The 12,265-nt window shown below is 42.7% G+C and overlaps 1 protein-coding gene across 2 annotated transcripts in view; it reads left to right on the top strand.

The window, feature by feature from the left end:
- The window catches only part of HNF4A (hepatocyte nuclear factor 4 alpha), a 41,341-nt gene that overhangs the window by 12,328 nt on the left and 16,748 nt on the right, over positions 1–12,265 (top strand). For both annotated transcript variants that reach the window (XM_040436472.1, XM_040436473.1), the window contains exons 2-3: positions 7,783–7,957; positions 9,379–9,473. In XM_040436472.1, coding sequence (XP_040292406.1) covers positions 7,783–7,957; positions 9,379–9,473 — 270 coding nt within the window. The remainder of the gene's footprint in view (positions 1–7,782; positions 7,958–9,378; positions 9,474–12,265) is intronic.

Raw genomic sequence — 12,265 nt, 5'->3', positions numbered from 1 at the left:
CATTTAAATTGCCAGATGATCGGGAACAACCATTCGCACGAACGGTCGTTCCCGATAAGGTGGACGATTATTGGTGTGTCTAAATGCACCTTTAATATATTATTGGACATGACAGAGGTGGCACCCTTTGGAATGGTCAGAGAAAAGTAAGGTTTGGACAGGAAACGTCTATCTTGTTGGATCCTTGATTACTTCCACATTAGCTATTACACATGCTTTTCCAGAGACTAATCAAGGGAATGAGGCTGAGCCGCAATTCCAGATGCTGCCCATGGATGAGAGTGGCGCAGTTTCTGGGAAAATACTAACTTTTAAACTCATTTCATGAACCGATAGCCATAAACATTAGGAATTTATTAGTATGAGTCCATCATTTCAGTTGAATCTAATGTGTATGGGGATAGCCTGACTGTCCACCTCTTTAAGGGAGGTCTTTTACTTTTCTGTGAGATAAGTGGCAGAAGAGATATCTGCCAGTCATTCTTCTCACATCACTATTGAATCAACATGCTGTTTGGCTGAGCTAAATAGGTATGTTTATGGGTAGTCTGGATGTATAGATTTATGTGTATGACCAGATAGAAAGGTGGTGTCCACCCATCTCTTTAGTTAGAAAGTCCCCTCAATAATATGTGGATCACAGATTGTCCACTGCTGAGATCACCAGTGATCATCTGTAATCTGCAGGGAAACCTGACAAAGATATGCAATTTTCTTACAGTGCCACCACAGGGGTAATCAAGTATTACACAGTTGACACTGAAATCAATGCGTTTTCCTTGTAGACTGGAGTATGAACATCTGAGGTCCTTGAGAGAAACAACCAGCAGTAAAGCAAGTATAGAAGATACTACATTACCTGAAATAGTATATAAGGAATTACTTCTTACCCCTTGTTAAAGATAGGACAAGGTTAGGGTTATCTCCAAAATGTTCACTCAACAAAAGTAAACCACTTAACTTAAGAATGTCTACAACATAACCCAGCCCTTCCTCCAACACTGAGATATATACAGCAAACAAAGCCTATCCGTACTACAACCCCCTGATAGACTCCTTACTGTTTGCTGTAAATGACGAGTCCAAAAATAATAAGAAAAATAATAATAATCATGTAATAATCATATTGCTATACTGATTTATTGTATTTTTTGTATTTTGAGAAATGTTGCTGTTTTTATGTGTCGCCCATTTACAAGAACAGGAAAGTCAGAGATGGGTCCTTGAGTAATTCAATGCTGCAGCATGTAAACTATTGTAGCTGACTTACTAAATCATGCTCATCTGCCGTAAAATAAAAGGAAACTTGTCTTCTTATCTCTGCCTTATCTGCGCAAACACAGCCAATCCTGTATACCACATTCTACACTGTTTTGTAACTTTTACTTAAAGGGAAATTCCAACCAACTTATAGAATCACCCTACTAAATTAGGGACTTATCTCTGATTTATCTCTTCTGGTATTTTACATTGATATCAGGTATTGATGACCCTTATACTCTTTAAGAGGGAGGGGGGGGGGGGAGATGTCACAGCTCTTCCCCCTGAGACGCCAGTGTAATTGGTTTTTCAATATTAAGGAGGGGAACTCTGGCTAAAAAAAAATAGACTCACTACTTTTTGGAAACTATGACGACACCCCTTTACAGGGACCCAATTGCTGACTTAAGGGGTGCTACATTTTGTTTTAACTGATGATCTATCCTCTGGATAGATCATCAGCATCTGATCGGCAAGGGTCCGACACCCGTTACCCCCGCCGATCAGCTGTTTGAGAAGGCAGCGGCGCTCCAGCAGCGCCACGGCCTTCTCACTGTTTACCGCCGGCCCACTGACGTCACGACTAGTATCAATGGCCTGGGCGGGGCTAAGCTCTCAAACAGCTCAGGCTAAGGCTACTTTCACACTTGCGGCAGGACGTATCCGACAGGCTGTTCACCCTGTCGGATCCGTCCTTCTGCTATTTGGCCGTGCCGCCGGACCGCCGCTCCATCCCCATTGACTATAATGGGGAAGGGGGCGGACCGCCGCCGATCAGATGCTGATGATCTATCCAGAGGATAGATCATCAGTTAAAACAAACTGTAGAACCCCTTTAATTTAAGTGGAAGGATCAACTTCAATCTGGCAGTCAGCTTATCCTGGCGGTCCCCTGGTTTTCACCCTTTAACCCTTGTGCAGGTATATAGTCTTCGCTGCAGGGGAGCCACCTAGCCACTACCTCTTGGAATAATCCAGGTGTAGTCGGCAGCTGACACTAATATCAGAGACACCAGTGCGAAGCACCAAGGAATCAGGCAATACTGTCATATACAGTAAACAGGCAGAGGGGAGGGCAGGCACAGTTCCTGCTTTTCCGGCTAATCCGAGATCAGAGTGAGCAGCAAATGGTCAGTATGGTAGAAAGGTTAAGATCAGGGCAGGCAGAAGTGTGGTACACAAACAGACAGTCAGAACAGTACAGCTTCACAGGTAAAAGGCAAGCAAGGAACCTAAGCTTAGGCACCCTCCCAATGGAAATGGTGCTCTATATACCCTGAGACAACTATCCATAGGCTTAGGAAGAATTAGGACATGTGCTGGCCCTTTAAGAACTAGGAAGCATGCGTGGGCCCTACAGGCATGAGAACTAGCCAAACAGGGAAGTGCAAGGTGCGACTGCAGGAGAGGCACTAGACTCTGGTGGCCGGGCCTGCTGTGGATAAGCAAGAGAAGGGATAGCGGGTCCAAGCTGCCAAGCAGAATGGGAAGGGTGAGTGAGGCAGCACCTGTGCCTTCCTGGGAGAGAGGAGCAGCGGCAGGCATGGACTGCCATGCTAACAATGGTTACAGTTTTCTTGGGAGATTTTATGAAAAAAATCATGTATGTACTTTATGCTGTGTAAAAACATTTTGATGGTAAAGAAAAATCAGAATATTCAAGTATACACTGCGTGCAGAATTATTAGGCAAATGAGTATTTTGACCACATCATCCTCTTTATGCATGTTGTCTTACTCCAAGCTGTATAGGCTCAAAAGCCTACTACCAATTAAGCATATTAGGTGATGTGCATCTCTGTAATGAGAAGGGGTGTGGTCTAATGACATCAACACCCTATATTAGGTGTGCATAATTATTAGGCAACTTCCTTTCCTTTGGCAAAATGGGTCAAAAGAAGGACTTGACAGGCTCAGAAAAGTCAAAAATAGTGAGATATCTTGCAGAGGGATGCAGCACTCTTAAAATTGCAAAGCTTCTGAAGCGTGATCATCGAACAATCAAGTGTTTCATTCAAAATAGTCAACAGGGTCGCAAGAAGCGTGTGGAAAAACCAAGGCGCAAGATAACTGCCCATGAACTGAGAAAAGTCAAGCGTGCAGCTGCCAAGATGCCACTTGCCACCAGTTTGGCCATATTTCAGAGCTGCAACATCACTGGAGTGCCCAAAAGCACAAGGTGTGCAATACTCAGAGACATGGCCAAGGTAAGAAAGGCTGAAAGACGACCACCACTGAACAAGACACACAAGCTGAAACGTCAAGACTGGGCCAAGAAATATCTCAAGACTGATTTTTCTAAGGTTTTATGGACTGATGAAATGAGAGTGAGTCTTGATGGGCCAGATGGATGGGCCCGTGGCTGGATTGGTAAAGGGCAGAGAGCTCCAGTCCGACTCAGACGCCAGCAAGGTGGAGGTGGAGTACTGGTTTGGGCTGGTATCATCAAAGATGAGCTTGTGGGGCCTTTTCGGGTTGAGGATGGAGTCAAGCTCAACTCCCAGTCCTACTGCCAGTTTCTGGAAGACACCTTCTTCAAGCAGTGGTACAGGAAGAGGTCTGCATCCTTCAAGAAAAACATGATTTTCATGCAGGACAATGCTCCATCACAAGCGTCCAAGTACTCCACAGCGTGGCTGGCAAGAAAGGGTACAAAAGAAGAAAATGTAATGACATGGCCTCCTTGTTCACCTGATCTGAACCCCATTGAGAACCTGTGGTCCATCATCAAATGTGAGATTTACAAGGAGGGAAAACAGTACACCTCTCTGAACAGTGTCTGGGAGGCTGTGGTTGCTGCTGCACGCAATGTTGATGGTGAACAGATCAAAACACTGACAGAATCCATGGATGGCAGGCTTTTGAGTGTCCTTGCAAAGAAAGGTGGCTATATTGGTCACTGATTTGTTTTTGAATGTCAGAAATGTATATTTGTGAATGTTGAGATGTTATATTGGTTTCACTGGTAAAAATAAATAATTGAAATGGGTATATATTTGTTTTTTGTTAAGTTGCCTAATAATTATGCACAGTAATAGTCACCTGCACACACAGATATCCCCCTAAAATAGCTAAAACTAAAAACAAACTAAAAACTACTTCCAAAAATATTCAGCTTTGATATTAATGAGTTTTTTGGGTTCATTGAGAACATGGTTGTTGTTCAATAATAAAATTAATCCTCAAAAATACAACTTGCCTAATAATTCTGCACTCCCTGTATGGGTCCATTCCTAGCTTTATTGACCAAATATTGTTTATAAAACCAAAAATTCACATCCCAGGACCTTTCCTCATGCATATTTGACCATTGGTGAACCTAACAATGATGGAAGGATCTACCAACATGGTATATCTGATTTCCTACCATAGGCAGACATCTAAGAGAGTCTAAAAAATCCCTTGCCCATTCACTAGTGATGAGCGAAGTTTTTGATTCAGCTGCTTCGCCGAACTTCGACAAGAAATTTGATTCATTGTGAAGTACTTTGTCACGAATGACATTCCATTGTATGTAGCGGGCACAATGACAGGGAACGGCTATTGCTCCGCCCCACATCATTGAACCTCTTGGATTCCGCATTCAACGCTGATCTGAGAGTCAGGGGTTAAGCAGAGGTAAAAAAAAATAATACTTCATCCATTTGATCGCAGAGAGACCGTCGTGGCCATCTTGATTAAAGAAAACAAATGACATCTCGCGTGCGCTGACGTGATGATGTCATCATGCTGGGCCTCCGGCCTGTGTGATGACGTGGTAATATCACACGTCAGCGCCCGTGAGATTTGGCATGTTTTCTTCAATCAAGATGGCTGCAATGGCCTCTCCACGATCAAATGGATGAGGTGAGTATGTTTGTTTTTTTTACCGCCATTTTAGGAAAAATTTCTTCGTTACCGCCATTTCAGGAAAAATTGATTCGTTACCATGAAATGCAAAGAAATTCACCTTCGTGACAAATCGAAATTTTCCTGAAATTTGTATTGAAGTCCACTTCGTTAACTTCAATTCGCTCAACACTACAATTCACATGGAGGGAAGCTCCACCAACATGATTTATATAATTTACATTGGACACTGAAGAGACTCTAGAAGATACTTGTACATGAACTTTAGACCATTGGTGCAGGGTCGGACTGGCCCAACAGATTACCAGGGGATCCTCTAGTTGGGTCCAAGCTCGGTTACAATAATGGAACCCTAATAAAACAGAGCCCCTAAGCAGAAGATAATCTAATTTGGAGTTGACCTAGGAACCAATAACCAGATATTATTTTAACTCTTATTGATGATAAGTCCTTCATGTGTAATGATAATGAAATTATTTAAAAGTGGGCATGTACAAGTCCTATATAGAATAAATTTCTCTGGTAGGCCTGAGGCACTTCAGTCTGATGGATCCTGCCAAAAAAGACAGGATCTACCAATATGATCTTTCTGATTTCTCACCAAATGCGTACTGCCAAAAGAAGTCTGAAACACCCCTTCCTCATGCACATTAGACCATTGGTGGATCTTGCTAATAAGGGAAAGATCCAAAAACATGGTCTATCTGATTGCTGTAGAAAGAGAGTGTAGCTGAGTCTTGCCCATACACATTAGACCACTGGTGGGGGCTTGTCAAAGAACAAAGACTCCACCAACATGATATATCTGATCTTCTGCTAAAAGTGGTTAGCCAGAGAAATCTAGATCCCTTGCACTGCACATCTGTTGGTCGATCCTCTCAAACAAGAAAAAATACACCAAAACGTTTCTAACTTGTCAACCTGTTGCTGGTTTTGTTTTTAGTGAAAGTTACCTGGGGTTGGTCACACAATGCCAATGTTTATGTTGCCTTCACTGATAAACTTTATCCTGCAGGCTAATATTTACAGTCAGATATCTCAGGCATGGACTCGAGTATGAGGTGGTGTTATATGCTGTCTTTGCCTGTTGTCTTTCTGTACCGTTGTTTCACCTTGGTTAATTTTTACATATGAACTGTATGACATATGATTGTTCTGCAGGGTGTTGCATAGTGAAAGTAGATGACAGCTTAGGGCTGCACTGATTTAGGGTGCAGCCTGTTTGTTTGTTTTTTCTTCTGGAGTTTGTTAGTTCATGGGTAATAAAATTGCAGCATTTACAGAACTGTTACAAAGGTGCTAAGATATAAAAACATCTTTGTTTAAAAAAAAACTATTGTCCATGAATGAAAAGTCTAATTTTGTACAAAGAAGTATAGAGTCCCTAGAAGAATAATGAAAAAAGGGCCCCTTCCTGGTACTCGTTGAACCCATCATACCCATGAAAATGCTGGATTATGAGGGTCCAGTACTTGTTCATGTTTCTGTTATAGCTGCTTATGGGGTAGAACATGCCTCCCAAGTGTCTCTTTTGGAAGGACAGTTCCTCTTTTTGACCCAACCCCTCTGTCTCTCTTTGATCTTTAAATGTCCCTCTTTTTGACTTGAGGAATGAATGCATAATTGTGCATTAATAAATTTACTATATTGTTCAAAGTGCCTGTATGGCTTCTACCTGTATATTAAACCCTAAATTAATTATCTGGACGTTCAAATATCTATAATCTGATGATTTACGTGCTAATTAAATGGATATTGAAGAGCAAGAAAGAAAAGTTGTCCCAGGGGCTCCACATGCTGTACAAAAAAAAAATAGGAAACTTATACTCACCTAACCGATCCCCAGCTGCTGCAGTTTTTATGGAGTTAGTAATTATGATTTGGGTGGAGTTAGAGGCGGAGCGTAGTATGAAAAAAATTGCGGCAATGCATATGCCATTGTCCCTCTTTGTCATTTTCAAAATTATGAAGTTATGGGCCAGTCTGAGCTGGGAGACCCACTTCCCCATATTCTACTGTAGTATATATAAACATATCATATGCGATATCTAATTAGATAGACTTTACTATTCTGGTTAAATGGCTTTTTACTTAAGTAAATATAAGGGGTTGTCTGGATTAGATTAAGAAGGCCCATTTTACAATAGCTTATTAGAAAATTCTAAGTTAATAGAAGGGGTTCCACATTCAAGACCTTCAACAATTTGTGGAGAGTGGCAACAAACAGGGTCTCTTGCTCTGGAGGACCAAGTACCTCTGTGGATTACACAGACTGCCCATAGATTTGAAAGGGATGTGTAATACTCTATCTTACCTGTGGAGGTGCTGAAGAGCAGTTAATGTAGGTTGACCCTTGTATTACAACTGATCCTGGGTGTACAAGCAACAGTATAATCAGGATTCTCTGTGATCAGCTTATAATCAGGGGACTTTTCACATTTAAAAGCAGATCGGCCCCTTTAAAGAAAAAATGTAGAATGTGATGATGTGCCACCAGTTCTTCTACAACAAATAACAAATGTGACCTCCCCAGGAATACAGAATCCCAGTGTGGCCACTGAAAACTAGAATATTACTTTTTTTTGGTGAACAGTTGACCCGTATATGGCCAAAACTTCAGTGACTGAAATAATATCTTTGAATATTAACCTCTGTAAATCTTATGTATCTTCAGATACTTCACCATCAGAAGTGACCGGTCTCAATGCTGCAAACAGTATTGGTGTTAACCCTTTATGTGCAATCTGTGGTGACCGAGCGACTGGAAAACATTACGGGGCTTCCAGTTGTGATGGATGCAAAGGATTTTTCAGAAGAAGCGTCAGAAAGAACCACATGTACTCATGCAGGTAGGGTGGATCCATGTTCAAAGCTATTAGCTCAACCACAATGGGCTAATCAATATATAGGTGAGGCATGTAAATGCCCTTGTAAATTTATTAGCGGTAGGACTTCCTAATGAATCACTCAGTTGGAGACTCCTATATTTGCCAGAGCTTACCTTTAAGTGATTTTTCCAACAATAGAATTTTATGACATATCAATCAGTAATGAGTTATGGAAACCTCTGACTGCTCCCATAGTCCCATAAATGCCATTAATTGCAATGGAGAGTGAGCATGCATGTGTGGTTTTAGAGGATTAGAAGAACATGGCTACTTTCTTCCAGAAACAGAGACATACTGCAGTGGAGATGAGCTGACACAACCTGTGGACAGCAGTGGAGCTGTTTCTGGAAGAAAGCAGCTGTGCTTTTCTAATTGTTGCCAACCCCTTTAATGGGTATAATAATATCACATCCCCAGGGGCGTAACTACCATAGCGGCAGACCATGCGACTGCTATGGGGCCCAGGGCAAGAGGGGGCCCAGTGGGATTATCTCCTCTTCTACTGGAGGTGAAAACTTGGTCAGGACTCTACCCTCTAAATCTAAAGGAACAACTTTTAGCAAATGAGGCGGTGGAAAAATGGCCCAATGGTCATTGAAAAGGGTTTAGGCAGAAACCCTTCTGTCCTGTGTGGGGGGCCTGGTTTGATCCTTGCTATGGGGCTCTTACTTCTCTATATACGCCACTGCACATCAGGAGAACAATATCGGCCCAGATTAATAAATGAGCATAAGTTGTGCAGAGAACAGTTGCCAAGATGGATGTGTAGACCATTGCTGGCAAACAGATATATTTCACCCCAAATTTCAATAAAACAAGATTAAAGCTTTATAGAAATCATGTACAAACCCCCCTAACCCCCCAACCCACCCCCAAGGAGAGGAAATTAGTGTAATCTAAATTCCCAGACTCCACTGCTGTGATTTTATCACCATTTTTGGTGGGATAAACCCTAAAGGGCCCTTTTTCATGGGTTCATAGGAATGCTTGTTAGTGATTATCTGGCAGCATAAAAGTGCCGCCGATTACCCGATGAAAGAGCGAAATGATTGTTCATCGGGTATTCACATTGTTCATGCGGTTACAAGAATCGTCGTTTCCAGGCAGCAGATTGTACTGTGTAAACAGCATCTGCTGCTGGCAAACAACAAGTCTGTATGGGGACGAGCGATGGCATTAGCAATCACTGCTCCCCATACTGTGGAGGAAATTGCTGCATTTAGGAAATGTGATGGTCTCCTCCACTGACTAGCAGACGATTGTCGGGAAAGAATGTTTCCTTCCCAAGAATCGCCTGCAAAATTAGCCCATGGCCTTTAAGAAGCTCTAAGTATGGATGGGTTTCATAAGCAACAAACCCCATCTTCTTTGTTTCATTTCAGGTTTAATAGACAATGTGTGGTCGATAAGGACAAGAGGAACCAGTGTCGATACTGCAGATTAAAGAAATGTTTTCGGGCTGGTATGAAGAAAGAAGGTGAGGGGTACTTTTATTAGCCTCAAAGGGACCTAATGTGGTGCCCACCTAATCACCGACTAAATAATGGTCCCTTTACACGGGAGCGGGACGATGATCTAGCAGATTGTTGGTAGGGAAGTCTTCCTTCCCGACAATCTGCTGATCGCTAACGGAGGAGACTGGTGCATTTATATGCAGCGATCTCCTCCAGAGTATGGGGAGGAGCGATCGCTAATGCCATCACTCCTCCCCATACAGAGTCTGTGTTTTCCGGCAGTAGATTGTGTTTACACAGCGCGATCTGCCACTGGGAAACGATGATCTTTTGTGCTGCACGAAAGATACAATTACCCGATGAACGAGCAATTACCCAATGGTAATCGGCAGTGCATTTACACGGCCAGATCATCGCTAATGGGCGTTACTATGAACACTGGTTAGTGATGGTCTGTTCGACCCGTGTAAAGGGCTCTTAAAGAGGACCTTTCACTAGAATAAAACATCTAAACTAACTATACAGACGTGTAGAGCGGCGCCCAGGGATCTCCCTGCACTTACTGTTATACCTGGGCGCCGCTCCGTTCTCCCGGTGTAGCCTCCGGTATCTTCACATGTTAGGCTCCACCCAGGGGAACCTGCCGGCATCTCCTTCTCCCATGCTGTAGCGCTGGCCAATCGCAGCGCTCAGCTCATAGCCTGAGAGAAAAAAAAGCCTCTCAGGCTATGAGCTGAGCGCTGCGATTGGCCAGCGCTACAGCCTGGGAGAAGGAGATGCCGGCAGGTTCCCCTGGGTGGAGCCTAACTATGAAGATACCGGAGGCTATACCGGGAGAAGGAGCGGCGCCCAGGTATAACAGTAAGTGCAGGGGGATCCCTGGGCGCCACTCTACATGTCTGTATAGTTAGTTTAGATGTTTTATTCTAGTGAAAGGTCCTCTTTAAAGAGGACCTTTCATGGGTCCAGACATTATGAAATAACTAGCAGGATATGTAGGGCATAGTGCAGGGATATAATATTGCTTACTAGTTTGTCAGTTTGCCCGCTGTGCCCCCCCTGCAGTTTTCCCTGCTGGCATGCTAATGAATAGCATCGGTACAGGGAGGAGGAGACTGCCCTGTTTCTCAATGGGCGTCTCCTTCTCACCTTCTCCCCGGCTGAGATGATTGGACCGCGCTAGTTATTTCATAATGTCTTGACCCATGAAAGGTCCTCTTTAATACAAGGGAATTTCCTTCCAGGGACATACACCTCATGTTTGGAAGTCATTGTGGGTTCAGTCTGCAGATGTCAAGTATGCTATCTGCTTATTAAATATTGGCTGATTTCAGTGTAGATAATGCCAAGTTTGGAGGTGTGTTTTTGGCACATATGTACATCTGCTGGGAACGATATGCTTTGAGCATCCCACATCAATGACAACACAAGGGTTAGGATTCATGTCCCAGGACTTGATGTTCTAGTATCCATGTTCCCAGCTTATCATTTGTTCTGAGAATCCCATAACATTTCATACTGATACTTGGGGTCACCGATAAGAATAAAAATATAAGAATAAAAGAATAATTTCAATATCTAGTTTACTAATTAAAAACAGATACTGAAACATATTCCTTTATTCCTATCTGTTTTTATTTTCCCCATTGTTGTTTTTTATTCTATTTTCTTTACCTGACAATGGCACATCTTCCCTTTAGCTACTGTAAGCAATATTTAGACATAGGGAGTGATTTATTATTCTGAAATTTGCCTAAATTAGGTGTATTTCAGGCGCACGTTGCAGCACAACAGTTAGTTGTGCCGCAATCTGCGACTTCTCCCCGCTCACGGCAGGTCTAAAATTGTGGGCGGGGAAGGGGACGTGCCGGTAGGCCCGTCTTATTTACCATTTTTTACGCCTGGGTTAGGCATAGAAAAAGGTCTAAATGTATGACAGCAAGGAAGCTGGCTTACATTTAGAAGCAGCGGCATTTAGCACCAGTCTAAAACGCCGGTCTTAATAAATGTGCCCCATACTTTCGAGCAACCATATGACCAGTGGACAGGAGATGACTTCTATGGGACAGTCTTGTAGACATGCTGTGTGAGCTGTGCAGAGGTCATTGTGCAGGGAGGGGAGTAGATAAGCTGTCAGCATTGCCTACTGCAAATAGTGAATTATCGTATGTTTTGTCTGTGTATCAGTGTTCTCTTTCATTGTAATCCTGCCTGTGATAATAATGAGTTGAATGAGTTTATAATTTTTTTAAAATATGGTGACATGAAAATGAAAAATAACATCACCAAAAATTCTTAAAAAGGATATTTAACATAAAAAACTTGATTTTAATAATTTCTTTAAATCTTTTCCAGACATATATATATATAAAAAAAGTGTGGTAGTCGGCTGCAAAAACTTATGCTCACAGATCACCGCCGCCGCCATTCCGGTGGTCCTCTGGTCCCTTCTTTGCTCCACTTCCTGCTTCCGTCCTGATAGCAGCTGGGAATACCGCTCAGCCAATCACTAGCTACAGCAAAGACTTGCCTCAGCCAGTGATTGCTTGAGCTCTATTCCCTGCTATTTTCTGCTGTGTTGGGACGAGAGTAGGAAGCGGAGCACAGCAGGAATCAATGAGTATAAAATCTTTTATTTTATTTTTTAAACCATTTGCCGGCCACTGTTAAACTTTTTTATACGACAAAAAAAAACTTTAACCCCTTCAACCACCATCACGTACCCATACGTCACGGTGGTTGAGAGAATGTATAGAGCCCACTGCTGCAGTGGCCCCGCTCCATATGCGGTGGGTGCCGGCTGTATCATACAGCA

This window comes from Bufo bufo, chromosome 6 (assembly GCF_905171765.1).
Source record: "Bufo bufo chromosome 6, aBufBuf1.1, whole genome shotgun sequence".
Lineage (NCBI taxonomy): Eukaryota > Metazoa > Chordata > Amphibia > Anura > Bufonidae > Bufo > Bufo bufo.
This window is presented reverse-complemented; position numbering and strand designations above follow the sequence as displayed.